This window comes from Conger conger, chromosome 8, assembly GCF_963514075.1.
Source record: "Conger conger chromosome 8, fConCon1.1, whole genome shotgun sequence".
In the NCBI taxonomy this organism is placed as follows: Eukaryota; Metazoa; Chordata; class Actinopteri; order Anguilliformes; family Congridae; genus Conger; species Conger conger.
This window is the reverse complement of record NC_083767.1, coordinates 64181184-64183683: the sequence shown is the minus strand read 5'-3', so window position 1 is coordinate 64183683 and position 2500 is coordinate 64181184. Positions and strand designations below refer to the sequence as shown.

The 2500-nt window shown below is 43.3% G+C and overlaps 1 protein-coding gene across 1 annotated transcript in view; it reads left to right on the top strand.

The window, feature by feature from the left end:
• LOC133134777 (uncharacterized) overlaps positions 1-2500 on the top strand; it is a 9267-nt gene that overhangs the window by 39 nt on the left and 6728 nt on the right. The window contains exons 1-3 of the mRNA XM_061251163.1: positions 1-541; positions 949-1019; positions 1352-1673. The exon at positions 1-541 is cut by the window's left edge and continues 39 nt beyond it. Coding sequence (XP_061107147.1) covers positions 1389-1673 — 285 coding nt within the window. The 5' untranslated portion in view covers positions 1-541; positions 949-1019; positions 1352-1388. The remainder of the gene's footprint in view (positions 542-948; positions 1020-1351; positions 1674-2500) is intronic.

Sequence of the window (2500 nt, the reverse complement as noted above, 5' to 3'; positions counted from 1 at the left end):
TATGTCGGGTGATGAATTCGGGGAAATCATGCAGCGCGAATTTGGCGAGTTATTAAGGAGCTACTCGGTTTTGCCAACATGGTCGAACAAAACACTAAGACAGTTCATACAATAAAGCCATACGCGAACCACGCAGAGACAGACATTCTTTGATAAGTATAGTACTGTCGCATTAAATTCCCTGTGGTATATGCGTACGTATCCTCCTGAAAAAGCCAACGACTGCTGGCTAGATAACTAGCGAGTCGATTGCTAGCCTCGAACGTAAACAGACCGGCAGGAACTGACGTGCAGCCACACAAAAGGCACATAACCTAATCAGTCACCTCCATCTTTATTTCAACTGCCATAAAGCGCGTCAACGCGACCGAATCGGGTGGCCGAGTCGTGATGTATTCCCGACTAGGGGAAAACTAACGACCCGACGTCACTTCCAAGCCGGGTCGGGATCATCCTTCGCCTGGACCGAATGTAAACACGGATCAGCGGCGCTGATGCCCGCCGCCAGCAGCGGAACTCGGGTTTGGCATTGCTGCAGACGGTAAGGAGCAGCCCACTCGGCTGTTTTAGGAAGGTTATGTTTATTTCACAGAAAGGATAGCCTACTTGTTGCTTATCACATATGAATCCTGATTATTATTAATATGTTTTTGTAATTGATGCTGGAACGATGGAGCACGAAGCGAAAGCTTAAAAGTGATGTCATTTTAAAGTTGCACTGGATTGATTTTAGATCAAAATACTTTTGTTTCATTTTTATCTTGATCAAATAAAACCTGTCCTGTGTGTATGGTAGTGAGCCTGTGTGCTTGCGTTCACATCTGTGTGTGTGTGTGTGTGTGTGTGTGTGTGTGTGTGTGTGTGTGTGTGTGTGAGTGTGTGCACCCTTGGCAATTAAATTGTCTCATATGACTCTCTCCCTTTTTTTTCTTTTTCTTTTTCTTTCAGTTGTGAGAATCTGAGTCTCGTCTCCACCAAGCCCTGGCTCTGCTGACCCCCGATTAGCATGAGCATGATCGGTCAGCGTCACAACAGCACACATACATACATGCAGTGAAAAAGAATTTGCCCCCTTCCTGATTTCCTCTATTATTACATATCTGTCACTCTGAATGGTTTCAGATCACGCAAAATGTATTATGAGACAAAGAGAAATTGAGTTAATTATTATATCATTTATTTCGTGAAAGAATGTATACCATATCACTCGTGAAAAAAGTAATTGCCCCCTTAGTTATGCAGTCAACCAAATTGAATTGATAATTTGATTCAACTGATTGAACACAGTCAGGTTTGATTGCAGCCAGCCCTGTTGAATCTTAACCTCACTCATATTGAACCTTACCATCAGAGTGAAGTGGCCACCACAAAGTTTGTACCTGCACATTATGCCACGATCAAAGGAAATTCCAGAAGAGATGAGAAAAAAAGTTGTTGAAATACATAAGTCTGGAAAGGGTTACAAAGCCATTTCTCAGGCTCTGGGCCTGAAGAGAACCACAGTGAGAGCCATTGTCTGCAAATGGAAAACCCTGGGAACAGTGGTGAACCTCCCCAGAAGTGGCCGGCCGGCCAAAATCACTGGAAGGGTGCAGCGACCACTCCTCAAGCAAGCTGCAAAAGATCCCAGAAACACATCCAATGAACTGCAGGCCTTAATAGCCTCAGCTAAGGTCAGTGTTTGTTATGTTCCTGTGTTCTGTGTGTTAGTTTATCATTGTTTATTATCATCATTCTTGTAATTTATTATTTTTCATATTCATGTCTGGTGTTCTGTTTATATTCATTAGTCTTTGCACTCGTCTTCCCCTGTGATGCCTGAGTCTGAATGTTTACTAGCCCAGTCACTCCCCTGTCTGCGTGCCCCACTATTCGGGTGTTTACGGTAGTTCCGGGGTTCAATCTTCCTTCCAATCTGACATTCCTTACTTCCTGCTTTCTCTCCATTTCATGTTCGTACATAGCACTAATATACTAATCCCAACTAGCATAGTATAATTAGTACTGTACAAATTCCAACACACTAATATGTTTGTCAAACTAACATTCACTAGTTTTGGGTATTTGTAATTTAAATCACTTAACTAACTTACTAACGCATCTCCAGTTTCAATTCTGTTCTGTAACTCCGCCTCCCTATTCTATCACTGTTGACTTGCTTAGTTTCAGCGAAGTATTCGCACCTGTCTCTCTCTATCTCTGCATCTCCTGATTCTCTGCAATTGTCTACTCTCTAGTCCGGAGCCGTTTGTATTACATGTGTGTCATTGTGAATCCAGTCCGCGTTTTCGTTTCCCCCTGATTATTGTCCTATTACCCTTTCATGTGTCTCACCTGATGTTTATTTGTTAGACCGCCCTCACTCCCATGCCCCCCCTAGTTTGTCTCATTCCCCTGTGTATTTATACCTGTCCTTTTCAGTTGCACGCGGCTAGTTCGTCTTGTCCTGTTTTTGTTTCCGAGCCCTTTATTCCTTTCCCCCAGTTCTAGCCCCCTTGTT